The sequence below is a fragment of the Cololabis saira genome, chromosome 4 (assembly GCF_033807715.1).
Source record: "Cololabis saira isolate AMF1-May2022 chromosome 4, fColSai1.1, whole genome shotgun sequence".
NCBI classification, from domain to species: domain Eukaryota; kingdom Metazoa; phylum Chordata; class Actinopteri; order Beloniformes; family Belonidae; genus Cololabis; species Cololabis saira.
Genome location: NC_084590.1, coordinates 13,137,480 through 13,164,716, shown reverse-complemented (window position 1 = coordinate 13,164,716; position 27,237 = coordinate 13,137,480). Strand labels below are relative to the sequence as shown.

Genomic DNA, 27,237 nt, shown 5'->3' with positions numbered 1-27,237 from the left:
AATGAGATTTTTTTTGACTAAAAAAAAAAGAAATAAGACAAATATTCTTGTTAAGATTTTGAGTTTTTGCAGTGTATGGTGGTTCCTAAAACTAGTGAAATTGATCATGTTGTTCTGATTTGCATTTGTAGTTATTCTATATGTATTAAGTAATAGAATAATCAATACAAATAGAGAGTAATTCCATAAATGTATTTAAAAAACAAACATTTACATTTTCCCTTGAAGCCAAGGTGTGCCCCTGCACCTGTGCTACAGTTTACAAAGTGCCTTTGATATTCTCTCCCTCTTTTAGTTACTTAAATATAACTTGGTAGGATAAGTATGTTCATAAAATGTTTGCTTCTGTATTAATTTGACTAAAAAATTGCCATCATGAAGATTATAGACTTCCTCTTCATCACAATGGAGAAAACATTATTGCATGCAAGTAGGGTTGCCAACCATCCCTTGAAAAACAGAATCGTCCCGTATTGAGCTGAAAAGGGACGCACTTTGTTTCGTATTACTGTGAGTCAAAAATAGTCATAAAATGCCAATGGAAAATGGCATTGAGCTGTTGAGTTCATAAGTTATTTTTTTCTGTTTTACTGCAACTGTAGCCTATAGTCATGGCCTTTGAGGCACAAATATGTTTACAAGTTTTCTACAGACTTTCTGTTTGCACTTTTGTTATTGCACTAAAAATGTGCACTACTACAGAATGGATGTTCTGCTTTCTTTCTATTGTTTTATAGAATCTTAAGTTAAGCAGAACAGGTTTCTGTTTAAGAAAGATACTTATTTTATTCAGTTCATTTTGTTATTTGTATTAAAGTGAATTGCTGGATAATAATTTGTTTTCCATGTGTTCATGGCATTCAAAAATATGCATCTAATTCAATTCAGGTTCGAGTCAAATAGTTGAAAAAAATCATTTCACTCACAAAAAAAGGGGCTAAAAAAAACGCCAGGAAAGGTGAAGGCAATCGGGTTGGCGGCCCTGCTGATGACGTGTCCCTTATTTATTTTTCAAGTTTCATAAGGGGTAGGAGAAATGCATAAAAGAAACACACACACAGATATTTATTCAGTAAAAATGTTTACTGGCACATTATAGTGGCAAATGTTGTAAGCTACAATATTGTAGCAAGTATCACCCGTTACATTGTAAAGTCTTGTAGAGAGGAGCAGGAGCCTGCGAGGACCATGCCCTGCCTCCTCTTAAAGATTGCTTTTTTTCATTGCCCTCTGAGCCTCAACTATCAGCAACAAGGAAAAAAAAAAATCTCTGCAACACCAGCATCAGGTATGACATTCCTGACTGTTGATCACATTCAAATATACAGAGAAGCAAGGTAACCTTAGGTAAGCTGTAAATCAAATCCTACAAGCTGCAAGTCTATCCATCTACTAATTCTGCATTCGTCAGCCTATTTTTTTCTTCTTTATGCTATGTTTTTTTTTACTTATTTTATTTTTTTGGTATTTACACAATAATGAAGAGGCACTTGTTGTGCCAGTGTATGCCTACAGGAGAGGTCAGGGGTATTAACTTGCATGTTTGGCTGTGAAGCATTGCTTAAAGCGTGGCCAGCAGCGAGGTTCAGTGTATGGCTTTACAACCAAAGAGTCCAGCAGCAACCCCTTTGGCCATGGTAGCAATGAAGGCAAGTCCACAGCGGAGTCCATCGGTGCAAAGGCTCTGATATCCTGCCCTGCTGTTTCCAAGGCAGGACTCTGGGACAGAGAATGAGGGCTGTGCTTGAGCCAGTGAGAAGAGGTGCTGGAGTTGTGAGGTGCCATTCAAAGCCATTTGATCACATTATTGTCTGCAGGAACTGAGGCCACCTCATGGTCACTGCCAAGTCAAAACCCTGCTGCTTTTTCTACATATACAGTATATATGTAGCATATACTATATATGTATTTTATATTAGAACTCTCACTCTAACATCGTGCAGGCACTCCGTCACCCACACAAACGAAGAACGAAAAAGAAGGAAAGCAAACAAAACATATTAGAATGTGGCAGGAGGATGTCCCAGAGAAAGCTGCATTTGTTTGTGCAAACTTTTTAAAAACAAATGTTACTGATACTTGGCAGAGAAAAAAAATAATCAAAAAAATCAAATGTTTTTTTTATATATATAGAGAGAGATATATATCATTTTCAGTGCTATTGTTGAACATGTTAAAGGACAGCTCTTGATACCATTGAATTAAATATAATCAGGAGAACCCATTAAAACTTTATTGCTGGCTTTTTAGTTGAACAAAGTCATTTTAATAATGGATTTAAAGAATTAATAATGCTCTTTAAAAGCAGTGAATTCAGTTTTTGACAGCAGATTTGGAATCGGGCGGCTTTTCTGGATATAAACGCTGCTAAAATTGCAATCCTCCGAGGGGTACCCCTTACAATAATGACCTTAATGAAAAAAAAACAAAAATAAACATAAAGAAATAGGTTTAAAAAATGTTTTAATATATATATTTTATATAACGTATACTTAAACAAGACAATGCATCTTCCAAAATTTGAGAAAAAGATGGACAAAAAAAAGGGATAAAACACAACAAACAAAAACAATGACAAAAAATGGTGTAGATGTTCCTTTAGTAAAAACTTAAAAGGGCAACAAACGTCTCTTCCAGCATTATCGAATAAAAAAAACAAAAACACTTGTGTCTTTTTGTGCACTTTTCAATACACTGTCCACGGCTTCTCTAAATCACGTGCTACCAAGATTAAAATTATACAGATTTTTTACTTCGGCTTAGCAGTACAGCTGATGTTTTGTGTGGTTCCTCGTTTCTGCAGGCTGTAGGCTGGTGCGACAGCTCGTGCAGCATTTAGCTGAACCGTGAATCTGTTGCCGCAGACATGCAACTAACATACATTTAAGTGCCTTGACACAGCATTTAAGAAAACACAAATCAAAGACTTAACATCAAACGTGGAATCATATGAAGTGTCAAACCTCCAACAAGTCCTTTTTTTGGCTTCTTACCAAAGATTGAACTCTTTCATTCCTTAAATATTGTGACAATCAAATGCTTAATTCAAAAAAAATATTTCAAAAACTAGCACTGATATTACAAATAGAAAAATAAACAAAAGATCGTTCCTAAATTTTCCGCTAGGGAGTGAGATTTACTGGACAGAAGACAGCGAAGAAGCTGTTCTCATCACATTGGTCTTTATGGACAGGTTGGTGAGGAACCGTGGTCAAAAGCCTTGTCTATATTTTCCTCTCTCCTTCTCCGTTTACAGTCTTCAGCACTGAGACTGGCCCGGGACCTCCTTACACTTCAAACCAGTGACTAGTTGTTCTCCAAGTACGGACACAGTAACCTGGACTCTAAGTGCATGAGTGCTGCATCACTTTGAGTTAAATCAATGGAGCAAAGGTTAAGCCATGCAATAGATCTTTGTAATCTTGACTGAGTCAACGTAGCGGCAAGCTGGTCACAGTAATCGTAAATTACAAGCCTGTTCCCTTAGAAAAAAAAACAAAAAAAAAAAAAAAAGACAGCCCATTGAGTGTGCCATGTAGTGTCCTCTGTCGACGATATTCCAGCGAAAAATTTGAGTTTAAAAACATGCATAAAAACAGACAAGACTCAGCTGGATGACTGGAAATCAAAATGGTTGTTCATTCATTCACTTGCAATCCCTGCACACACGCATACATTCATATCCTTTTGTCCATCCGCATTTACACTTGTGCAGTGCAATCACAGTAATGGCAACTCTCCTCGTCTGAACCCTCGTCCTCGTCTCCCCCTACTGTAGGAAGATCCTACACTGATTTGTAACAGCAAGTTCCAGAAAGAGCACTTGTTTTTTTCTTCTTTAAATCACAAAAAAGCTGAAATATGGCTTTATGTTTAAAACCGTAACAACTGATGACATAAAAATTTGTCCTTTTCCACCCAAATATTTTCAAATTTTCCTAATTCTGATTATACTTTTTAAAATTCTATTAGGTATGTTTGTGTATACATGAACGGTGTTGTTGGGTGTGTGTGTGTGTGTGCGTGCGTGCGTGCGTGCGTGTGAGAGGCATGGGTACAGCTGGTAAAGAGGTGGTACTTGGTGGGATAACCTGGTTTTCAAAGTGTAAAGGCTTTGATCTGTTGCCCAGTGTAGTCCAGCAGAGGTCCAGCAGGGAAGTCGACTGTCAACCCTGAGAGGACGTACAGAGACAAAGCTGCCAGTCCATCCACACAAACCTGCTGAGGTCAGTCACTGGTTTGTGTGTTCATCTCCTACTCTATGATCCGTGTCTTGTCTGATTTGCCAGTACGTGTGTGGTGGTGGTGGTGGTGGTGGTGGTGTGTGTGCGTCTGTGTGTGCGTCTGTGTGTGCGTTTTAAAAACAGAATGAAAATGTGTCTTGTGCCACTTCTCGTTTGTGTCGCTCAATTTCCTCAGCAGTGCAAGTGTGTTTGTGGGATTGTGATCGTGTGCCAGCCTGCCTGCTTGTTTGTGAATCTGAGTGATCATTCCCGTATGCTGGCGGAATAGGAGAACTGTGGGAAGTGTGTACGCTGGTCTGAATCCTCCACATCTAAACTGTCATCTGGAATGTACACAAAGCCAGAGAGACAACACAAGTTTAACATGTTTCTCAGAAGAAAAAAAAGAAAAAAAAAAAAAAAAAAACAGCAACAAAAAAAAAAGGACGGATGTAAATCTACTTACACTTGTCTGGAGGAGTTATTGTAATAGACTGTGCCGTGAACTCGTCATCAAAGTAACGAGTGTCCGTCTCTGATGTCACCTGGGGCTTGAAGGGGGGAATAAGCTGAGGAGAGGAGTGGGGGGAGGGGTTACTTTTACAAAAATATCCTGGCCATTTCTGTTTTTTAGTCACATTTGTTTTGATCTTAAAGTCTCACCTTTTTGTCAATAACATCCTGCCAGTTGATGGAGGTGAAGAACTTGTGGGTCATCACTTCTTTGGCATCGTCTGGTCCACCTCCGAGCCTGTAAACAACACACAATTATCTCCATCTGTGAGCCAGCTATTAATAATTCAGAGCACGCAGTCCTCAGACCTGTTCAAGTAGTTGTTATGGTGTTTCTTCCCTTCCTTTTATTTACCACTTTCTAGACACATTAAGTCTTCATTTCCTTGCCACTCACAGCTACATGTGTTAGTAAGCCTGCAGGCGGAGCTCGATGTGCTAATATTAGCACTTCTTCTGTGATTACCAGAAACACACGGGGCCTTGACCAAAACAACAATCGATTATTTCCCCGTTTAAAGCCATTACCCTGAATGAAAACTAATCAAGAAGGAACACAGGCTTCAATAACATGGTTACTCCTCAGGTTCTTTTTCCCCACAGCTGAATACGTGGTGCCTCCAGCACCGTGGACGATTCAGAAAACCAATCAAGCGTAGCACTCAGTGTGAAATCACAGGAAGAAATGTTTTCATAATCCGTACATTTACGTATGTTACAGAAACGCATTCAAACAAGAAATATTTGTTTATGTTATGCATTTTCTGTAAACATTCATCTTAATAATCCACTCTGTTGACACCCTACTGATAATGCAACAATACAGGGGAGCTGCAAGAGAAAAAGTATGTATAAATGCATTTACACGTGTACTGAAGTTTAACATAAGGTATATGTATATTATGTACGTACAGTATGTATGCGTATGTGTATGCGTGTGCGTGTGTGTGTGTGTGTGTGTGTGTATGTATATATTTATATATAATTAAGAAAAGAGTCATGTAAAAATAAGAAGGACATAAATAAATATTGTTAATATTTTATGGAGAAGGGGCGGGATTAAATAAGTTATACTTCTTCCCACCCCTTTTCGGACATGCAAGTGAAATTACTGTGCCTTTTTTTTGTTTTATTTTGTTTTGTTTTGTAAAATTGTCTTGATCGGCCATTTTGTATTATTATTTCTGTTTTACTCATGTTTTTACTCATATTTACGTTATATATCATTTGCATGTTCGGAATAAATCACTAACTAATTAACTAACTAACTAACTAACTAACTAACTAACTAACTAACTAACTAACTAACTAACTAACTAACTAACTAAGGCCCCAAAGTGATGGTGGTTCATCTTTAACAATAAAAAAAAGTCTCAAGTCAGTCAATTCCCTTGAAGTGGAAACAATTCAAAGGAATTGCAATATTGCTCTTATTTTCATCTCTAATTACTCTACATTTATTTACTCATCAAGCAGTAATTGTTGTGGTGTAAAAGGAACAGGCATCAGTGAAAGAGACACACCTTTGTTTGGGATCTTTTTTGAGCAGGCCTGCCAGCAGGGCCTTGGCCTCGGGGGCCAGGTTCTTGGGGAAGCGGATCTCCTCCATGAGGATGAGCTCGAACAGGCGCTCGTGATCCTGGTTGTAGAACGGCAACCGCCCGCACATCATCTCATACATAACCACTCCCAGTCCCCACCAGTCCACCGCTCGCCCGTAGTCGTTATCCTCAAGCACCTGGCCGAGGAAGGAAAAAAAGTTGTTAGAAAAACACTATTTTTCATATCACAGCATTGACAAAAGCCGTTTTATTTGTATTACAAAAATACACACAAACCTTGAAGAAAAAAAGATCTAACTTCTGATGTAAAAAATAAAAAGATTGGAGCAACAAGTTACTTATTATTGATTTGTTATAGTGTTATATTTGTTATATTGTGCTCCGGATTTATATTGTTAAAAAAAAAAACGGATCTGAAATAGGGCTGGGCGATTTTCGACAAAAATAAAATCCCGATTTTTTTTCTCTGAAAACCCGATTTTCGATTTTGATTTTTTTGGTAAAACTACAAAAAACAATGGAATAAATTCTTTCAAATATTTTATCTTTATTTTTAAAGAAAAATAGCAAAAAAATTCCCTATTGGGAATTAAGTGAAAGATACTGTAAGAGTTTAGTAAAGTGACAACATTTACAATTTTCTTGACCAAACAAAGATGACTAGACGGGCTCTGTCTGTAATGCAGCCAGCTGCAAAAAAGAAAAATCGATTTTCCTTTTTTTTAACATCGATTGTGATTAATAAATCCGATTTAGATTTAAAATCGATTAATCCCACAGCCCTAATCTGAAAGCAGTTCAGCAGAGATGAGAAAGTAACGGTATACAGGACTGTCTCAGAAAATTAGAATATTGTGATAAAGTTCTTTATTTTCTGTAATGCAATTAAAAAAACAAAAATGTCATACATTCTGGATTCATTACAAATCAACTGAAATATTGCAAGCCTTTTATTATTTTAATATTGCTGATTATGGCTTACAGTTTAAGATTAAGATTCCCAGAATATTCTAATTTTTTGAGATAGGATATTTGAGTTTTCTTAAGCTGTAAGCCATGATCAGCAATATTAAAATAATAAAATACTTGCAATATTTCAGTTGATTTGTAATGAATCCAGAATGTAAGACATTTCTGTTTTTGTAATTGCATTACAGAAAATCACAATATTCTAATTTTCTGAGACAGTCCTGTATATGAACACAGTTTTGAGAAGACTTTTCATTCCAGTACGATGGCACTCTGAAAAAAAAAAGGTTTACCAGCCGAGCTGTTGTCCTTTCTGATTTTCACATAGCACCTTACATTGAAATCAACAAATGCATACTAAAGTGTTGAAACTTGAACCATCCGCCTTTTAAAACTACTTTCCAGCTTACAGACAATGCCAAAAAAGTCAGTGTGCAGAGTCAGCGTGGATTTACCTCAGGAGCCAGGTACTCCGGAGTCCCACAGAAGGTTTTCATGGTGGCTCCATCTGTGATCCCCTCTTTACACAGCCCAAAGTCTGTTATCTTTATGTGGCCATCTTTGTCTAACATGAGGTTCTCAAGCTGCACAGAGGAAAATGAAAGTCAAACCACTGTAGAGAAACGGCAGGGGGGTTCATTAAAATAAAAATGCTATCCAACACATTGATGGCTACAAAGTTACTGCATAATCAAGAGGACTTAGGTAGGAAAAGCAGGACTTAGCATTAGCACGGTTACATACTGTAGTGCCACAGTGACTCATTCTCCCCTATCAAAAAGATGATCACTGAGCCAATACCTTGCTCACCTATTTACAACTGATGATTGCCATAGCGAGCCACGTGCCAGTGCTAATGAGGAAATAATCGTACCTTTAGGTCCCTGTAAACAACATTGCGCGAGTGTAGATACTCCAGCGCTGACACTATTTCTGCACCGTAGAATCGTGCTCGATCTTCTGTGAAAACTCTGTCCCGGGATAAGTGGAAGAAGAGCTGCAAGAAGAACAGAAGCAGGAGTAATGAGAAACTTTTTAGACTATTTTAAACATCAAAGATAAGATTTTTAATACAAACTATGAGGGTTTAGTAAGAAGCAAAGTCCTTGGAGTTTATAAAATCATTTCATACAAATATAGAGACCCATTTGATTTGAGTTTAAGATTTCAGCCATTAAATTGGTCGATTGCATTATGCTTTTGTTTGGTAAACCCTAACAATCAATAACAATCAAGAATCAATTCGAATGTGATGCGCAAACTTTAGACAAAGATATCCGTAAGACAGCTGACAAGAAACACTTACCTCTCCTCCGTTTGCGTATTCCATCACGAAGCATAGTCGGTCGTGTGTTTGAAATGCATATTTTAGTGTCTGAGGAACAGAAGAAAAAATGTTTGACCACATAATGGAGATCGAACGGTCTCTGAAATGAAAACAACGAACACCGCTGACCTACCGTTAGAAAGGGATGTCGCGTGTTTTGGAGTACCCTGCTTTCTGTAACTGTGTGCGCCACCTCGTCCTACAGAGACACATTCATAAAAACATTCATTAAAACCTCCTGTAAATAGGAACCCAATTGCTACAGGACAGCTTCAAGATTCCACCGTGATATGATTGTACTAACTTTAGCAATGATGACTTCTTTGCGGAGGATTTTCATGGCATAGTACATTCCTGTGGCCTTCTCCTTCACCAGGATCACTTTACCAAACGTCCCCTTGCCCAGCAGCTTCAGGTAGTCAAAATCACTCATGGTCTGTAGGGAAATAGTCACATATCAGCATATAAACTTCTACCGTCACACCAAACAGAACCCCGTCCTTTTTTTCTTAGAGATCATAGATATTCCATGAGAGTTTTCAGCTGACTGTGAAACATGTTCTTATGAAATAAACATAACAGCCTGTTTGTAGAAAAATGACAGGGCACAAACATCCTTTCAATGGATACACACTACATCTAATGTACCGGTAGTGTGTATCCATTGAAAGGATGAATTCGGATCCTTGTCTGAACAAAAGAAAACCACAAAGCTACATCTAATGTATCCTGAGACATCTTTCATATGTGAGACATGACAAGAGGGAGACACTGATCATCATCTGCAGGACAAGATTTTTTTTTCTTTCAGAAAATAAGAGGTCCAAAGCAAATAACTTCTGTTATCAGAAAATTAGACAAAAATGATAAAAGACATAAGCGTTATAAATTCCAAACACACACACACAAAAAAAAATCCATATACACAAACGCTTCCCTTCTTTCATTTAAAGGTTGCTTCACCAAAAAAGCTTTGAGAAAGAGGCTTAAAGTTTGAACAACTTGCTCAATAAAGATGAGCTTAGCTGGACAAACATAGCATACACTCAGCTGCCAAGCACTGCTTGTGCAAATACTAACCACTTTTGTACGGGATTTGGACACAGCAATCTCCATCTCCTCTGTGCCGCTGCTGTCACTTGGTGAGCCAAATTTTATCTCCATGGGTTCCTCATCATGCTGCTGACTCTTCAGGCTATTTGCTACCGCCTGGATCGATCGCATCCACTCCTCCCTGACCCAGAAGAAAGCACACCTTGACTTCATCAAATCTAATGCCTCGTCTACATTACCTCAGAACAGGAATGATAAATGGAGTACCGGTACATTTTTTAGTTGGATATCAATTGTAAATTGCATTCCTTTCAGACTTTATTCATACCAATGATACACATTTAAAAGTATTTCTATATACTTAACATACAAATTGCAGCCTTGCAAACTAAGTTTAGAGGATTACATGTGTTCTCAGCAGGGGGCTTCTGGGATTTGGTATTTGGCAGAGCTGATATAAACAAAACTGAATGACTGCTTGGGTTAGAGGTGAATAATCAAGTTTTATCTGGCACTCAGTTCTATTTGGACCATGATGTTGGTCCTGCAGACAGACTGAGGGGTGTTTACAAATGTAGAACTGACAAGAGGAGAAGTAACAAGAAACAACTACAGTAGAGCCACAACTACAAAAATATTTCTGAAAAATAGTGACGTATACCGCATGTATAAAACATAGAGAGCTGTGGCATCATCTATTTCACTGCTAGACCTGGCACTACCAGATAAACTTTTTGCTAAATGGTATCAGATTTTCAGTTACTTTTGATGTTATGTAAGATATAGTTTTACAATAAACCCTGAAATTCAAAACTTGGACGAAGGTGGCAAACAATACACAGATAGTAAAGTGAAAAATCTAGCAACATTAACAAAGTCTTTGTCAAGACTAGTCCGTTTTACAATTTAATTTAAAAAAACAAAACAACAGATATGCATCTCAGCTCAGTGTCAGAAAAGAACTCTGTCCATGTTTGACCGCCATGATCACATATCACACATCCTCACGTCTAGGGAGTATCGTGCACGTATGAGCGAAAACAGATGAAAACTCAGCTGGAAAATATCTTGACATAGTGTCGTTTCTCCTACATGTGTAGATCTTTATAGTTATATTAAATCCAGTCTTTGGCTGCGTACAAGCCACAGTATAGCGACTTACAGCAATTCCAGGTATGAAACCATTCCTGCTGCAAAAACAAAGATGGCTGTTTCTCGTGAAATGAAGGTAAAAACACACTCATTTGTGTTTTTTGTTGTATATCTTGATAATTCATTGTGATAACGATGCATTATGCTTTTCCACTTATGGTTGAAGACCTTGTGGGGTAATATTGACATGATTATAACCAGATTATGACGCCTAACGTCTGGGATCACTGAAATCACCAGCAAAAACAATCTTTGGTATAAATGCAGCGGTTGAAACTTCTATGAGTTTTGCATAAAGTCCTATTTTTTTAAGGTTGAATGATGTAGAAATGTCAGTTTATAAGGGGGGCCATGTTGATCTTTCTTTTTTCATCTTTTTTCACTTCCATACAAACAGCTATAACCGTTAAGAAAACAACATATTTATGTTTTTTTTTTATTCAAATGTATTAAATAAACCAGTCACTACTTATTTAGATGCACCAACTCTTTAACTAACCAGATATTCTCAGATATTAGCCAAAGTCATTTATGGGAGAAAGGCCAGTAATTAGCTCAATTAATCAGTTGAGGTCTATCTTTAGCATTTTTCATGTTTACAGTGGACTTTTCACATCTCTGACTCAGACAGCTATTGTGTGACAGAACACAAGATTTTATTTTACCTCTCCTCATTGCTGTCTACATGGAAAGTTCGTTCAATAACCGAGGTCCACTGCAGACACCGAATGACAAACGTATTGGGCCTTGGGCGCTCCGTCTTCATCAGCTGGCATTCTACAAAGCACAAACCCATTTTTATATTCTACTGGAAAAATATAAAAAAAACAGATTACATTTAATATGACACGATTTTACACTTTCCAGGCAGACGGATAAACCGACCTGCGACGGAGAAGTTGTTGAGAGGTGGAAGGTTGTGGTCACTGGACACCTCGGGCTTCTCTTTGTAACCAATAAAGGAGCCATCGCTCTTTAGGATGAAGTAACGAGGACGCCACGTTTTAATGTATTCACCTGGAAACAAGACAGGTCACAGACTCAGTTTCAGTGTTTGACCATCTGCTCATGTGTTTGACTCCCATATGAATAATTATACCACTCTGTACACTTTATTACACTGAGAATCAATCGAGAATGACTGAACAAAGCTGTTGTTGCCGTCTCTGTCAGTTACAAGACTATGTAAGCATGACAAATGGCTTCTTACCTCTCTTGTGGAGCCATCCCTCTCTAACAACAGTGACTTCATTCATGCTGGGGCAGAAGACTGTCTGGGTAGGTAGGGGGCTGCAGACAAGCTGATGGAAAATGGGCAAACTATTCTTATTTGTCAAGTGTTTGACTGAGGTTCGGATGGGAAAAGAAATATGTAATACCTAGAGAAAAAGAGCAAAGACATAGTTTTAAACCTCAGTAAATGGTGTGTCAGAAAGAAAAAACACAAAATAAACCTCATTGTAGCTTATCATACCGTTGACATGCAAAGACAACAATTTAGTATTAAAAAAAAACAATAAAAATTGATTTAGATCTATACAGCATTAATGTTAGAAAACTGTTACAAAATGACATAATGGAAAGCCAAATAATTAGAAAATCAAGGGAGCCAGTGGTAGCAAAACCCCAGCTAAAGAGCCAAAAATGAAGACATGAACTGAAAGTAATTGTTAACAGAAAAGTTTTTTTGTCCACATCTTTCTGAGTGTTACACCACAGCAAAGCGCTTGAATACATTCTTAATCATCTTTTGCAATCTTTTGCCTCGAAACAACTCCACAACAAAGACAATTGCTGTAGTTTGTACTTCATCATCAAAAAGCGCCAGGGACGCCTCTCTCTGTCCTGTTGTTATATACTGAAAATAGTAGACTTTAGTATTCCAATAATCAAGTGATCAATGTCATTGATCAGACGTGAGAATGGGCCTTGCTTGAGCTTCTCGGTGTTAAATGTAATGATCTCCCACAGTTCTTGTTGAATGTTTGTGGAGAGGCCTTGGCGATCCAGGGTCAGCCCTAAATCAACAGCTTACGTTAGATAATAGGTTTACCAGAATTTCACAGTATTTCAGTGAAAATGATGGGGTTGAATATATTAGAGCGTGCAGTCGAAACGGCTGTTTGAACTGCTTTGTTTACCAAGATAAAAGCAGATAAGGTTTTCCCCTCGACTTCAGACTTCTTTTTATGGCCATCCATAGTTATCTACAACTTGCGTGACCAGTGTAATAATAAGTAATTGCTTTTTGAGATCATAAACAAAAAGGCAATTTGCAGTTGTAAACTGCACACACCAATGTGGCTTTACAAACGTGACACCTACAAACAAAGTCATAAATAACGTTTTGGTGTTGTTTTCGTTGATAGGTGGCGCATCACAGATACAGTAGATACCAAAATTTGGTTGTAAATTGATTGAATGTAAATTTGATGGTTTATTTGTATGTATTTAGCTATTTATTTACATTTCTTTTTTTCTCTCTCTTCATGTGTTGCTTTTGTAAAGTTTGATTACCTTGTTTACTTATTATTTGTATTTATCACTGGTGAGAATCCTTCATAAGCCCACCTTGGGTTTCTTTTTTCTCACCTGCACTGCACTAATTATTGTATTGTCACTATTCACTATTTTCAGTCATGAAATCACTACACTGGCTTCCAGTGAGTCAAAGGATAGAGTTTAAAATCTTACTGCTGGTCTACAAAGCACTGAATGGTCTTGGACCAAAATACATGGTGGATCTGTTAGTTCCTATGAAGCTCCCAGACCCCTGAGGTTCATCTGGATCTGGTTTGTTGTGGTTCCAGAACCAGAACCAAGCAAGGTGAGGCAGCGTTCAGTTATTCTGCTCCTCACCGGTGGAACAAACTTCCTGTAGACTGAGGTCTGCTCCAACTGTAGATCCTTTAAATCAGGCCTAAAAACATTACTGTTTACTCAAGCGTACTCTTAAATTAAACTTACCTGCTGTACTCTACTGCCCTTATTTCTTAACAACTTGTGCTTTTTATTATGTTACCTCTTTTCTTAACATTTTATATGTTATTTACTGTTTAATTATGTCTTGCCGCTTATAATGTTGATGTAAAGCACTTTGAATTACCTTGTGTTGAATTGTGCTATACAAATAAACTTGCCTTGCCTCTCTTCCAGTCAATCAACCCACAGAACCAAAAGAATTGGCATCATGATGTCTGAGGCAGAATAAACGACATAGGCAATGTAATACTTGTTTTTTATTATTCAAATGCCATTTTTAAAACTGTAAAAACAACTGTAAAAAAAAAAATCTTCAAAAGCGGAGTTGTTTCTGTCAAAGCGTTTTAGTTTGTTGTCTCTCTTTCTTTCGCTGCAGGTAACAGCTTGTGCTTTTTTATTATTTTACTTCTTTTCTTATCATCTTATTCTTAAGTTTTTCAATCTTATTGTTATTATTATTATTATTATTATTATTTACTGTCTAATTATGTCTTGCTGCTTTTAATGTTGATGTAAAGCACTTGAATTACCTTGTGTTGAATTGTGCTATATAAATAAATTTGCCTTGCCTAATTATTGTATTGTCACTATTTTTTTTGTATTGTTTTTAATATGTGCGAACAAATAAACTAAACTAAAGTAAACCAAAGCTAAATATAATCAGATTTAGGTGAAAAGCAGCAGAAAGCAGCAGAAAGGAGCAGAAAGCAGCGTAAACACACGCAGGTCCTCGCAGCCTGTTAGCTCCCTGCGTTACACCGACGCAGAGCCTACGCCGAAGGGTACGTAGGTTACGACGTAGCCTACGCCGTAGGCTCTGCGTCGGTGTAACGCGTGACCATAAATCAGCCTTAAGCGCTAGTTAGCTCCCCCGTTAGCCCCCCGCGCTGCTGCCCGCCTGCTCTTACCTCGAACCCCGGGCTGAAACACCGATCTATCCGTCCTGTACTGGTGCCTGTGGGCCGGGCTGGGCCGGGCTGGGCCGGGGCTGGTGTGTACTGAACTCTGTCAATGATCACACAGCTTTAGCTGCTCTCTCCTCCTCCTCCTCCTCCTCCTCCTCCGGACCAGGCTAAAGGGATAAAAGTCCGCGGAAAAACACCCAACACGAGCTGCTGGACGGACGAGCTTCAAAGCGGACCACGGCGGACCTCCGGCCACCGGGCTGATCGGGGGGAGAGCGGTTTGGAGCGGCTTGGAGCGGAGGTTTAGCGGGGTTTGTGGAGAAGAAGCTGCTCGTCTCTCTGTCACCGCGACACACAACAGGAAGTGACGTCAGGCGGGGGGGCGGGGCCTCTACCTGTACAGCGAGTCCTGCAGCGTGACCTCAACCTCACCTTACAGGGAACAACACCTGCAGCACCGGACCTGCGCTCATCTGGAGCACAAGGAATCAAAACATATATAAGGACTTACATTTAAAAAAAAGGACCCATTGCTAAGAGCACAATAAACACAGCACAAGTTGACCCAACATCAAATTTATTTACATAAATGTCCATGTTCGTTTTCATCTGTCATTTTCCAGGACTCCCTGGAAGAAGAGATCCTGTATCTTAATATGCAGCAGCATCTAAAATGTAATTTTCTGAATGGGGTGGGTGACTTCATGAGATGATAACTATGATCCAGCTGCCACTCAGGAAGGTTATCATACCAAAATATAATCTACAGACATGGATATTTTCAAAAATTATAAGCAAGTTTGGTCACCTTGAGTGGTACTGACAAGTGAAATTTTGGGCTCTGGCCCCTGGACTAAATATGCAACTCATACCATGCCATAAATTGGTAAAGGCTCGCCAAAAAATACTGCACAGGGAATCATTTATTGTGCTTACCTTTCTTGTTTATTTGTCCTAAACAGCCAACAGTGTGTGTCACTGCTTACTTAACTGTTAGATTCGTAAATCATAATTTTAAGGGTTTTGGGCATGTAGTGTCTACTCATCTCAAATTCTTCTCACCATCTTCCTTTTATCCTATGGGACTACTTTATGCACGATCAATTGATATATGGATGACATATGGAGCCCTAAACAAGTTGTTTAAACTAACTGATCATGTTTTAACACAGTGATGGTGGTAAACAGTTCTTAAAAAAAAAAAGGACCCATTGCTAAGAGCACAATAAACACAGCACAAGTTGACCCAACATCAAATTTATTTAAATAAATGTCCATGTTTGTTTTCATCTGTCATTTTCCAGGACTCCCTGGAAGAAGAGATCCTGTATCTTAATAGGCAAAATCTTCTTATCTGTATCTAGATAACTAATGGATAATACAACTTGACAATAAATTCATATTCATTCATTTATATAGTCATTCATTTAGAGAAGAGACAACAAAATCATGATAATGATCAACAAAATGTACCCATGTCGCCCTGTTTATCATCAATCTGACCAGTAGACACAACAACATTTATGGAGTAGCAATACTTTATTTATATTTGTATTTTTATTGGGGGGGACAATTCATGTTTTTCAGAAATTGGGGGTGCATGTCCCCCCGGGATCTGCACCCATGCAGGTAGTGGTAACGATGATCCCCCACAGCCTGAGGGATGTGACAGCATGTCTTTAACTAATGTTTGTGGTTGTGTGTAGGTTTCTCTAAGGATGGCAGGATCGGGGTGACCCAGCGTCGCCGGGTGGCCGCCATCACCGTGGCCCAGAGGGTGGCGGGGGAGCTGGGCTGCTCCCTGGGCAGGGAGGTGGGGTACCAGGTGCGCTTCGACGACTGCACCTCACAGGTGAGACCAGAGCTCAATTATGGCTCTGCGTTAAATCGACGCAGAACCATAAATCAGCCTTCACAAGAGCCCTGCTTTCCTGCAGAAAATATGTGTTTAATAGACCTGGAGTCCAGACCGCCTAAACCGAGACCAAGACACTACCAAGACCAGAGAGTATCAATCAATCAATCAATCAAATTTTATTTATATCGCACCTTTCATCCAGGTACATGAAATACAAAGTGCTTTGACATTTTGACTGAAAAATGAACGTAATAAACAAAAAAATAAAAACTGGGAGACCAATGCACACTGACATACAATATAGTTAATTAAAATGAAAAAATTATAAAAGTTCAAGGCTAAAAAATAATCAGTCCACAACAATAAAATATAATAATAAAAACATTACAAGAAATAGATAAATAAATAAAACAAATACCTTTAAAAAATGTTAAACAGAATAAAACTATAAAATTGTATGCTACATAAAAGCCAGACCAAAGAGATGAGTTTTTAGTCACGTTTAAAAATGTCCACATTTCCAGCTCCTCTCAGATCCTCCGGCAGGCTGTTCCACAGTTTTGGAGCATCGTGGCAAAAAGCAGCATCACCAAATCTTTTAGTTCTACTCTGTGGAACAGCTAAAAAGGAAGAGCCAGAGGATCTGAGGGGACTTCCTGGTTCATAGAATAAAAACATCTCAGAAAAATACTCTGGTGCAAGCCCATGTAGCGCTTTATAAACTAATAAAAGAACTTTTAAAATGGGCCTAACGTGTGCTCTCCTTCTGGTCTGAGTCAGAACTCGCGCTGCAGCGTTTTGAACCAGTTGCAGCTGATTAATGGTATTTTTGGGTAGACCAGTAAGGAGAGCATTACAGTAGTCTATCCTGCTAGTTATGAAGGCGTAAAGTGTAAAACGACATTATCTTGAGCACCAAGTTGCTCGGTCAGGAAACACTGGCTTCCAGTGAGTCCAAGGATAGAGTTTAAAATCAGTCTACAAAGCACTGAATGGTCTTGGACCAAAACACATGTTTGATCTGTTAGTTCCTATGAAGCTCCCAGACCCCTGAGGTTCATCTGGATCTGGTTTGTTGTGGTTCCCAAGAACCAGAACCAAGCAAGGTGAGGCAGCGTTCAGTTATTCTGCTCCTCACCGGTGGAACAAACTTCCTGTAGACCTGAGGTCTGCTCCAACTGTAGATCCTTTAAATCAGGCCTAAAAACATTACTGTTTACTGAAGCGTACTCCTAAATTAAATACTTACCGGTACCTGCTGTACTCTACTGCCCTTATTTCTTAACAATTTGTGCTTTTTATTATTTTACCTCTTTTCTTAACATTGTATATGTTATTTACTGTTTAATTGTGTCTTACCGCTTATAATGTTGATGTAAAACAATTTGAATTACCTTGTGTTGAATTGTGCTACACAAATAAACTTGCCTTGCCTCTCTTCCAGTCAATCAACCCACAGAACCAAAAGAATTGGCATCATGATGTCTGAGGCGGAATAAACGACATAAGCAAAGTAATACTTGTTTTTTTATTATTCAAATGCCATTTTTAAAACTGTAAAAACAACTGTAAAAAAAAAATTATCTTCAACAGCTGAGTTGTTTCCGTCAAAGCGCTTTACTTTGTTGTCTCTCTTTCTTTCGCTGCAGGTAGCGAGCACGGGCATCGCTGACTGTGGTTTCGTCGTTTCGCTTCTCCAGCTTCTTCATGACGTCTTCAGTTGAAACCTCTGAGACAAACAAGAACAAAGCAACTGATTAGGATCAGAACAAGGCAGTGAAAAACTGCAAGCAGTCAGATTTACATCATCCTACTCTTGAAAAATGACTAATCAGATGATGTAAAGATGTTTCACACGTGGGAAAAAAAAAAAGTGATTATATTTTGGCCCTATGCAAAGAAATGTTTAAAAGCCGTACAGTGCTTTTGTCAGCAAGCTGTTTTGTCAATTTGTTCTGACCAACAGTAAATTTTAAACTATATAAAAAGCAAGTATTTTTTGTAATGTAACCAGAATTGCTGACAGTGACTTAACAGTTTAAAAAAATTGAGTATTGCATTTCTTTAGATTTACATCAAAAATGAAAATTAAGATTTTGAGTAATGGATACTGTAGCGCTACTATCCCTTTTGTAAAATTTGCTAGATGCTTAAATATAAAATATATTTTTAAGATTTAGTTTAGATTTAGCATTCAGAAAATGAAAACACTTGATATATAATTTGGATTGAGAACCTGACCACATTTCAAGGTAATCTGCCTCAACACTATGATCTTCTCATGAAGAATAATGCAGCTTAACATTGTTTTATCTTTATAAGCTCTGTCAAACAGGGAATATTCAGTAAAATATTATTTTTGATCATTTTATACAGATATATATATAAAAAAAAAAGAAATATACACTGCAAATAACATCTGAATTTTTTTCTGATCACCTTGTTGTCTTTTGACTGCCTCCCTGGTCTCCCATTTCACCATCTCCTCATCGGTAACTTCTTCCCTTGCAACGCTGCTAAGCTCATAGACGTCCACCTCATGGAGTTTAGGTAACAAGTCCTTCACCCACTCGTACCGGACCGGACACACCGTTCTGATGTACACTCGTGAAGTCACCAGCACATCGTGAAAGATGATCCAGTTGAGCTCTCCCTCCTGGTCAAACAGCTTAGAGTCCCAACAAAATGAGGTCAAGGAGATTGATCAGAGAAAATGCTTTTTGATTTAAATTCTGAAATTTAAGATATTCCAAACATAAATAAATCAGTTTACCGACGATGATGGATGAATGTGAACCATAGATCCATGCCCGTCCATTGTGCAAAACACTTTTCCAACAGACCTGTGTCAGGGGGTTTAAAAAAATAAATTAAACACGTAACTAATTACAAATATGCTTAACATGTTAATATTTTAAGAATTTTAAAAAAGGAGACCGTAATAATGGTGATACCTTCTCGCAACATTGGTGAAATATCCCACGCACAGACATCGTCTGAAGAGCTCACTTTTACTGCCATCAAATGTCTCTACGGGGAAATCTTTCCTCTGAAAGGCAAGTACACAGGCCCACAAATATTAAAGAGGTACACTTGAAATTAACTGTATATTACATTGTTTACAGCAATGCGATACAAATCAATAAATAATACACTCCAGTGAGTAATATACAACATGTACCTGCTGGAGGCGGATGAGAATCTCTCGCAGCTGAGTCTCTACATTAAAGGCCGACTTCAGCGCCCTCCAGTGGATCCAGTTCTCTTTACACCATGCCGACGGTCTGTCGCTGAGGAGTGGAAGAGAAGGGTTTACATTTATTAAGTCACGGGCCGATACGGACACATAGTAGTGAGATACTTGATTTCCTTACCTGCATTTACATGACTGAAACACACCGAGAAGGGTGGTAAAGTCATTCGTGCCACCCGTCTTTGCGGCCAGGGCTCTGTGCTTCTCATCTGCCTCTTTCTGCTTCTCAGGTTGACCTGCAGGGAGTAACAGATCAGACTAATCTCTACATCCCAACAGTTTTTATTCTGCACACTTCCTATTCTTCTGCAAACACCACTTCTTAGAGCATGGAATAAACAGATGAATTTAAAAAAAAAAAAAAGTATCTTTTCAACTATACAAATATAAATCAATTTAAAAAACGATACAAAAAGGAAGTTCTGGGAAGTTATTTGATTGAGGAGGTTATGTTAAGGAAAGATTGTGTTTGTTAGCTGGTTAGGTGCAAAGGCTTAACCAATGGGAAAATCTGTAGCCTAAGTAAAGGTAGGTAAATTAGCAGCTATTTATTTATTTATTATTAATATTTATGTTTAATTTATAATAGACAAAGGGGCAGGGCTAAATAAGTTTTACTTCTACCTGCTCCTTTTCGGACACAGTTTTTTTTCCCTGTTTGTATTAAAATGTTTTTGTTGTTGCTTTTTTTCTGTATGTTCTGAATTTGTTTTAAAATGTTATATTTTTTTCCTTATGTGTTCGAAATAAACAATTCAATCAATCAATAAAAAAACCCAAAAAACTATGTGCCCATGATGAGCACACTGTCTCTAATTTTTAAATGTGTTAGATGAAATACGTTAACTTTTCCTCCCAGGAAGGATTTATTCCTGGCTCCTCTGCTGACCTGGCCTGATGAAGATGTTCTCCACAGACAGCATGGCGGCCACAGGGAGCAGCAGGTCCTGGCAGCCGAGTGAGGCAGCTTTCAACAAAGCTCTGGTGAGGCCCGGGTGCAGGGGGAACTCCACCATCAACTCCCCTAGCTTAGTCACCATACCTCTCCTACACGGGGCAGATAAGAGCTCATTACATTTCCACAAGACATGCTGAATCTGCTGCTTTCTTGCTGGATGCAGACCAGTACTGACCTGTCAATGGCATCAAACTGGTAGAGCTGTTTTAGTGCTTCCAGGATAAACCTCTCCTCAGGACAGTCCAGATAAGGAAACCTTAAAAGACATCAACTATTCAAAATGAAGCATTTATACATTGTAGTGGAAGGACAAGTAAAAGTGGAATACGGCGATACCTAATAACATCATGAATGCCGAGGCACTTGAGCGTGAGTATCACTGCAGTCAGGCTCGTCCTCTGAATCTCGGGAACTGTATACTCCGGCATGCACTTCTCCCAGAATTCCTCAGTATAGATTCTGAAGCATTTCCCTGCAGACGTTCGTCCAGCTCGGCCGGCTCTCTGTTGGGATTCGCTCCTAGAAAATCCCACAAAATCCAGTTTCCACCTTCATCAGTAAGCTTTTCTAATGCGATATGTGCCATTGAGACAGTTCCAAACTATTGGCATGTTCAATTGTTTCCAGGACTCACTTTGAAATCGGTACGACCTCCAGCACATCCATCCCAACCCTTGAGTTGTGGTTGAGCTGCTTCACAAAACCACTGTCAACGATGTACCTTTTTTGGAAAAGAGCAGAGCAGTGATATGTTTTGGCAGAAGAAATTACGACTCATAAGTAGGAATGGGCGATATTTTACCGTTCACAATATACCGTCCAAAAAATTCCTCACGATAAGAATTTGTCATCTCGCGGTAAAAACGATAAATTCCCTTTGATAAAGTTTTTGTGTAAAAATGATTTATGGTTCTGCGTTAAATCCACAACGTACGGGAAGGAAGGAAGGAAGGAAGGAAGGAAGGAAGGAAGGAAGGAAGGAAGGAAGGAAGGAAGGAAGGAAGGAAGGAAGGAAGGAAGGAAGGAAGGAAGGAAGGAAGGAAGGAAGGAAGGAAGGAAGGAAGGAAGGAAGGAAGGAGGAAGAAAAGAAGGAAGGAGAGAGCAGGAGGAAGGAAGGAAGGACGGAAGGAAGGAAGGAAGAAAAGAAGGAAGGAGAGCAGGAGGAAAGAAGGAAGGAAGGGAAAAAATAAGGAAGGAAGGAAGGAAGGAAGGAAGGAAGGAAGGAAGGAAGGAAGGAAGGAAGGAAGGAAGGAAGGAAGGAAGGAAGGAAGGAAGGAAGGAAGGAAGGGAGAAAACAAGGCAAGGAGGAAGGAAGGGAGAAAAGAGGAAGGGAAGGAGAGAGCAGGAGGAAAGAATGTAGGAAGGAAGGAAGGAAATGAGCCAGAAAGAAAGAAAGAAAGAAAGAAAGAAAGAAAGAAAGAAAGAAAAAAAGGATAAATTCCCGTTGATGACGATTTGTGTAACAAACATGGCGGATCTGAGAGCGAGATAGATTTATAGTTAAAAATGTGGAGTTGAATTGGTATTTTTTTTAATCGTTATCGGGATAAATGCCGGAAATTATCGTGATACATTTTTTAGTCCATACCGCCCATCCCTACTCATAAGGTCCCACATGTTAAAGCAGACCCCACTCACTTTATGCCATTAATTGTGAGAGATGTTGCTGCAATATTGGTGGCTACAACACATTTCCTGATTCCTGGAGGTGGTGGTTGAAAGATCTGCTTCTGCTGCTCTGAAACCAGACCAAAAAGGACAAAATCATCACAGGGTCTCAAACAAAGTTGATACTGTGTTGAGGGGAGTTATAAAAGTTTACCAGTGGGCATGGATCCATACAGGGGCAAAATGAGAAGACCTTCCACAGTCGGGTCCTCCACATCGTATCGATAGTCTATATACTCCGCTTTTTCAAACAACAAGTCGCAGGCATGCTCAATCTCTGACTGGCCTAGCAGACAAAAGGGGGTTTGAGTTATGATCTTAGTACATGCTGTTTTCCTCGATAACCAGTGACTGCAATAATTGTCACTTGCCTGTCAGAAACACCAAAATATCCCCAGCCATCTCACTGGTATGCACGTCCAAGGCAACTTTCACCACCTGTGGAACAAAAAGTGTTAAACTTCCACAAATAACTAAATATTGATTGAAAACTGATTTGATCAACTGTCAGAATCCAAACACAGAAATATAAAGAAACCACTCTCATTTGAAACACAGTACCTCTTTCATATAAGCAGTGCTTTCTACATTTTTCGGTCCAATGGCCCTGCCAAACGTGCAGGTTACAGGGAACACCCTCCCAGGAATAGCAAAGACGGGACAGTCGCTGAGAAAAGCTGAAAGTTTCTCACTCTCCAACGTGGCAGACATAACCACGACCTTGAGAGGGAAAGAGCGTCCCTCACTGGCCTTTGAAGGATGGGAGAAGTTATTCTTCAACAAACCCAGGAGGATGTCCTGTAAAAGAGTGAAACAGGAAAGAGTGAGAATTAAAGGTTGGGGAAGAAGAAGGAACAGTTTTTGCTTTAGCGTGCTGATGAGCTTTCGATATCAAACTCTGTATAAATCATGACTGAAGAAACTGACTTACAGTGTTGAGGCTGCGTTCATGCACTTCATCCAATATAATGACGCTGTACTTCGAAAGTGAGGGGTCTGTCAGGATCTCTCGCAGCAAACAGCCGTCCGTCATGTACTTCACCACCGTATCCTGGGCCAGACACAGTTTCCATGTTAGCTCGAGTGTACATTAAATATTAGACTAGTAGTTCTCGAGACAAGACCGGTCTCAAGACCATTTTTTTGTGGTTTTGGTCTTGTCTCTGCCTCAACAGTCTACACTCTTGATCTTGTCTTGGGTCTCTCTGATAACTGAGATGCCATTGCAAACACCAAGTTGTGATCACCAGTTCTTCCTCTTGTTAATGTACAGTTTTGTAAACTATTTGTATTTTGCATTTGATTTAATGTTTTGGTGCATCTGCATGTGTCTGTATTTAATTACAGAATTGTGTTTATAACTGCCTTGTTTGAATAAATATATTGAATAATATTTGCATATCGTTGTGATTGATTAAGCATTAGGTTTATGCCATTTCAGTGATGCTGATATACAGTGTATTCTGGCTACTATAATGATAAATAATGCAATTTCAAGTCGATAATTGTGTGTATCTTTAATATTTAAAATTCAGGTTTCATCTACAAATTAAGTCCAATTTAAATCAGTAACATTTACCATTTATTAGACTTTTCTGAGGTGGAGGCTGGTTATTTGGTTACATGACTTTGGGACTAGTTAATAGTCGTGTCAATCCTTAAAAGCACTCGAGTCAATCCTCCAATAGGTTAGAAATAGCAGTAGTGCAGTCTTTGATCTCAGCTAATTGATGAAAACATTTATAGTGAGTTCACACATAAGACATCCACTTCTCTGTGTTATTGTGCTGCAGTTGAAAACAACCTCATATGTAAACTAAGCAGCTGAGCCAGGACGGTGCTGATGTTCTACAACTCAAGATCACAGAATAACTAGGTTTTTTTTTTTTTTTGAGCTGAACTAGTCTTGGTCTTGAGGCCGTTTCTCTCTCTGAGCAACACGGAGAGACTAATGCACGCCTCCATAACTAGCAGGATAGACTACTGTAATGCTCTTCTTACTAGTCTACCCAAGAATACCTTAATCAGCTGCAACTGGTTCAAAACGCTGCAGCGCGAGTTCTGACTCAGACCAGAAGGAGAGCACACATTAGGCCCATTTTAAAATCCTTACACTGGCTACCTGTTAGTTTTCGTGTTGATTTTAAAGTTCTTTTATTAGTTTATAAAGCGCTACATGGGCTTGCACCAGAGTATATTTCTGAGATGTTTTTATTCTATGAACCAGGAAGGTCCCTCAGATCCCCTGGCTCTTCCTTTTTAGCTGTTCCACAGAGTAGAACTAAAACATTTGGTGATGCTGCTTTTAGCCACGATGCTCCAAAACTGTGGAACAGCCTGCCGGAGGATCTGAGAGGAGCTGGAAATGTGGACATTTTTAAACGTAGACTAAAATGTCATCTCTTTGGTCCGGCTTTTATGTAGCATACAATTTTATAGTTTTATTCTGTTTAACATTTTTTTTAAAGGTATTTGTTTTATTTATTTATCTATTTCTTGTAATGTTTTTATTATTATATTTTATGGTTGTGGACTGATTATTTTTTAGCCTTAATCCTTGAACTTTTATATTTTTTTCATGTTAATTAACTATATTTTATGTCAGTGTGCATTGGTCTCCCAGTTTTTATTTTTTGTTTCTTACGCTTATTTTTCAGTCAAAATGTCAAAGCACTTTGTATTTCATGTACCTGGATGAAAGGTGCTATATAAATAAAATGTATGGCTCTGCGTGGATTTAACGCAGAGCCATAATTCCGGCTCTGGTCTCACCTGTGAGGTGCAGTCGTCGAAGCGCACCTGGTACCCCACCTCCCTGCCCAGGGAGCAGCCCAGCTCCCCCGCCACCCTCTGGGCCACGGTGATGGCGGCCACCCGGCGAGGCTGGGTCACCCCGATCCTGCCATCCTTAGAGAAACCTACACACAACCACAAACATTAGTTAAAGACATGCTGTCACATCCCTCAGGCTGTGACCGCGGTTGAATTGGTTTGATATTGGATATTATGAATTCAACACCCATAAAACTTGTGATACATACCACTGATTTTGGTCAAACCACTTGTGATGTGTTCATGCTCATCTAGACTATATATCACAAAACAGTAATTATTAAAAAAAAATCATATATATGGGCATATATATGGGCTGATTTAAAAATCATATATATGGGCTGATTTAATGTGGTTTAATGAATTCAACACCCATAAAACATGTGATACATACCACTGATTTTGGTCATATTGCTTGTGATGTGTTCATGGTCATCTAGACTATATATCACAAGAGAGTAATTATTATAAAATCATATTATGGGCTGATTTAATGAGGTTTAATGAAAACAATCGGTATTATGTAGGAATGGGCGATATTTTACCGTTCACGATATACCGTCAAAAAAATTCCCCACGGTAAAAATTTGTCATCTGACGGTAAAAATGATAAATTCCCGTTGATGACTTTTTTATGTAACAAACATTATTTATATTAGAAGAGGTCATCACTGATTGGATTTTATTTTCAGTGAACTTTTATTTATTTGTCCTGTTTCTTTATTTATCAGGTTGTATTTTTTTCTACTTTGTGATTTTATAAGCTAGGAAAACTTGAAGGACAATGGTACTTTTGCTGTTTGGACTGTTATCCCACTGTTTAAGCCATACAGTTAGAATAAATTGTTGAATCTGTTCTTACATTTCAAACTTGTTTCATTTGAGTCATTCCAGTTTTGCAGTACAGGTGTACTAATTTAATTGGTTTTTATTAATTCAATTTAATTGGTGTAGTTTAGTAGCATTTAGTATTATTTTAAAGCAGTGTTTTGGGGGCTCCAAAGACTGAATGTGGTGATAGATTTATAGTTATAAAGATGGAGTTGAATTGGTATTTTTTTTAATCGTCATTTTTATCATTATCGGGATAAATGCCAGAAATTATCGTGATACATTTTTTAGTCCATACCGCCCATCCCTAGTGTTATGTATCAAGTTTTATGGGTGTTGAATTCATTAAACCTCATTAAATCAGCCCATAATATGATTTTATAATAATTACTCTCTTGTGATATATAGTAGATGACCATGAACACATCACAAGCAATATGACCAAAATCAGTGGTATGTATCACAAGTTTTATGGGTGTTGATTGAATTCATAATATCCAATATCCAGTATCAAACCAATCAAACCGCGGTCAGGTGGGGGATCATCGTTACACTACCTGCGTGGTGCAGGTACTGCGGCAGCTGCGTGGTCTTCCCGCTGCCCGTCTCCCCGCTGACCAGCAGGAAGGTGCTGTCCCTGACCGCCCGGACCAGCTGCTGCTGGTGTCGGTGGATGGGGAGACGAGCACTCTCGTCTTTAGGATGTCCTTTTGTTTGTTTGGACATTACTGACAACTTCACCAAGACACACCACAGTGGACGGATGAGAGGATTATAGATATAATCTACGCTCAATACAGTTCAACTGGTAAAAAAAAGAATATATAACTTTACACAAAAAGCTTTAAAAGAAGAAGAAAAAAAATATTTGCGTTTAAAAACACGACTGGCCTGGGTTCTTCCGCAAACCGACGCATGCTCTAATGCTATTGGTCCACAGCTGCTCACGTGACATGTGTGGCGCCTTCACAATAAAAGTATGGTCAATTTTCATCTTTTTTTTTTAATTTACTGTATAGAAATTACCAGAGGTGTTAAAAGTATTCACATTCATTACTCAGGTAGAAGTATAGATACTAGAGTTTAAAAATACTCCTGTAGAAGTATCAACTCAAGTTTTTTTAAGTAAAAGTATAAAAGTAATGGTTTCA

The 27,237-nt window shown here is 38.6% G+C and overlaps 2 protein-coding genes across 3 annotated transcripts; both read right to left on the bottom strand.

Annotated features, from left to right (window-relative positions):
• Positions 1-1,451: 1,451 nt before the first annotated feature.
• Positions 1,452-15,040, bottom strand: akt2 (v-akt murine thymoma viral oncogene homolog 2). Of its 2 annotated transcripts, none has more exons than XM_061718903.1 (14): positions 14,690-15,040; positions 12,010-12,178; positions 11,685-11,816; positions 11,465-11,576; positions 9,675-9,828; positions 8,899-9,030; positions 8,728-8,793; positions 8,574-8,642; positions 8,142-8,264; positions 7,723-7,851; positions 6,260-6,474; positions 4,887-4,974; positions 4,690-4,792; positions 1,452-4,567 (listed from the first exon to the last, which is right to left on the bottom strand). In XM_061718903.1, the coding sequence occupies exons 2-14, from the start codon at positions 12,053-12,055 to the stop codon at positions 4,488-4,490; spliced, it is 1,449 nt and encodes a 482-aa protein (XP_061574887.1). In that variant the 5' UTR covers positions 12,056-12,178; positions 14,690-15,040; the 3' UTR covers positions 1,452-4,487. The 2 variants fall into 2 exon arrangements, with proteins under 2 accessions (XP_061574887.1, XP_061574888.1); XM_061718904.1 differs by having other exon boundaries at positions 12,010-12,100.
• Positions 15,041-18,074: 3,034 nt separating this feature from the next.
• On the bottom strand, positions 18,075-26,982 carry dhx40 (DEAH (Asp-Glu-Ala-His) box polypeptide 40). Its single transcript, XM_061718902.1, has 17 exons — positions 26,644-26,982; positions 25,196-25,341; positions 23,355-23,474; positions 22,985-23,221; positions 22,795-22,861; positions 22,578-22,709; positions 22,394-22,493; positions 21,390-21,476; positions 21,092-21,274; positions 20,931-21,011; positions 20,687-20,844; positions 19,919-20,033; positions 19,726-19,834; positions 19,499-19,593; positions 19,318-19,387; positions 18,984-19,212; positions 18,075-18,273 (listed from the first exon to the last, which is right to left on the bottom strand). The coding sequence occupies exons 1-17, from the start codon at positions 26,810-26,812 to the stop codon at positions 18,152-18,154; spliced, it is 2,220 nt and encodes a 739-aa protein (XP_061574886.1). The 5' UTR covers positions 26,813-26,982; the 3' UTR covers positions 18,075-18,151.
• Positions 26,983-27,237: the final 255 nt, after the last annotated feature.

Excerpts from the sequence above, each read along its gene's own strand:
- dhx40 (XM_061718902.1), bottom strand. The coding sequence starts at position 26,812 with ATGTCCAAACAAACAAAAGGACATCCTAAAGACGAGAGTGCTCGTCTC. Across the intron at positions 19,388-19,498 it reads TTCACCAATGTTGCGAGAAG|GTCTGTTGGAAAAGTGTTTT; the intron begins GTATCACCATTA and ends CCCCTGACACAG. Across the intron at positions 18,274-18,983 it reads GGCAGTCAAAAGACAACAAG|AGGTTTCAACTGAAGACGTC; the intron begins GTGATCAGAAAA and ends TGTTTGTCTCAG.
- akt2 (XM_061718903.1), bottom strand. The coding sequence starts at position 12,055 with ATGAATGAAGTCACTGTTGTTAGAGAGGGATGGCTCCACAAGAGAG. Across the intron at positions 4,975-6,259 it reads AAAAAAGATCCCAAACAAAG|GCTCGGAGGTGGACCAGACG; the intron begins GTGTGTCTCTTT and ends TGTTGTTTACAG. Across the intron at positions 4,793-4,886 it reads AGGATGTTATTGACAAAAAG|CTTATTCCCCCCTTCAAGCC; the intron begins GTGAGACTTTAA and ends TCCTCTCCTCAG.